General features: G+C 38.2%; 1 protein-coding gene across 1 annotated transcript in view; it reads left to right on the top strand.

The window, feature by feature from the left end:
- Window positions 1–264, top strand: part of GPR112 (G protein-coupled receptor 112) — a gene marked incomplete at its 5' end in the record, with an annotated part of 8,529 nt that extends 8,265 nt beyond the window's left edge. The window contains one exon of the mRNA XM_010083019.1: window positions 137–264. Within this exon, the coding sequence (XP_010081321.1) occupies window positions 137–264 (128 nt within the window). The remainder of the gene's footprint in view (window positions 1–136) is intronic.
- Window positions 265–1,077: the final 813 nt, after the last annotated feature.

Raw genomic sequence — 1,077 nt, 5'->3', positions numbered from 1 at the left:
TGTTTTTGGAAACATGCTGATTTCTGTTATTTCCCCAAAGACATTAAGTCAGTGAGTTCTCTATCAACGGGTTTCTTTCTAAATATATTAAACCAAATTATTATAACGGAAAATTTTCCCTAATTCTTTTCCATAGCTGAAGTTCATTACAACCCCAGTGCTGTACCTCCAGAAGATGATGAGACCAAACATCCTTGTTCACGAAGAATACTACCCACGGATACAGGGCTGTACTGTCCAGAGAAAGCAAGATTTTTTCACTGATACTGAATTTGCTTTCTTCTGTTTATCTAACGATGGTTCTCTTTTGTGGCATGTAGAAATAAACATTGATTTAAATAATTACTTCTAATGTGCAATTATTGCTCTGAACAGAGCTAAAACATTCCATGATTCAACTCTAGGCTTTAGTGGAGTGGCAGTACTGACCACATACGGATTTGGTCGCTCTGTGTTTCCAAGATTAGCCCTCATGTTAAACAGAGACCGAAACATTCTCTTCTTCATCATTAGCCCTTCTCATAGTCTGTTCTATTTTTTTTTTCTCTTTACACCCTCCTGCCATCCCTCTGTTCCCTTCTTCATCTGATACTTATCCTCAGAGCCCAATATCCATAATATTGAGTTTCAAGTCCTATTTCTGAGCCTGCGAGCTGACTGTCTCAGGCATGGATGCCCAGGCTCCTCAATCAGTATCTTTCCTTACTTTTTCTGAGACGGACTTTTATCAACTTATGCATTAAGAAATTGGACTCAGCTTTCCAAGATGTTTCTTTCAGTTGCATGTTTTTATTTTCAGACATGCTGGCACTGCTGACTTGGATTTAGATCTCTAAAGAGATGTAGATGTGTGTTTAAATGTTTCAAAATGTTGCCCAGTACCTTCAAATGGAATGTGGAAACAAGAAAACCTGCAATTCCCACCTCTAATGGGTATCCATGTGTACAATAAGGGTTTCAAATCAGACCTCCTGCAAAAAATACAGACCACAGCAGATAAAATTCTACTGTCTTTGGAGGTGGTGATTAAGATGTTCACCCTTTAATAATACTTTGCTGTGAATATAGCAGGAGGTA

Source organism: Pterocles gutturalis, unplaced genomic scaffold, assembly GCF_000699245.1.
Source record: "Pterocles gutturalis isolate BGI_N339 unplaced genomic scaffold, ASM69924v1 scaffold14575, whole genome shotgun sequence".
NCBI classification, from domain to species: Eukaryota; Metazoa; Chordata; class Aves; order Pterocliformes; family Pteroclidae; genus Pterocles; species Pterocles gutturalis.
The sequence above is the reverse complement of the archived record's forward strand: the minus strand, read 5'-3'. Positions and strand labels throughout refer to the sequence as shown.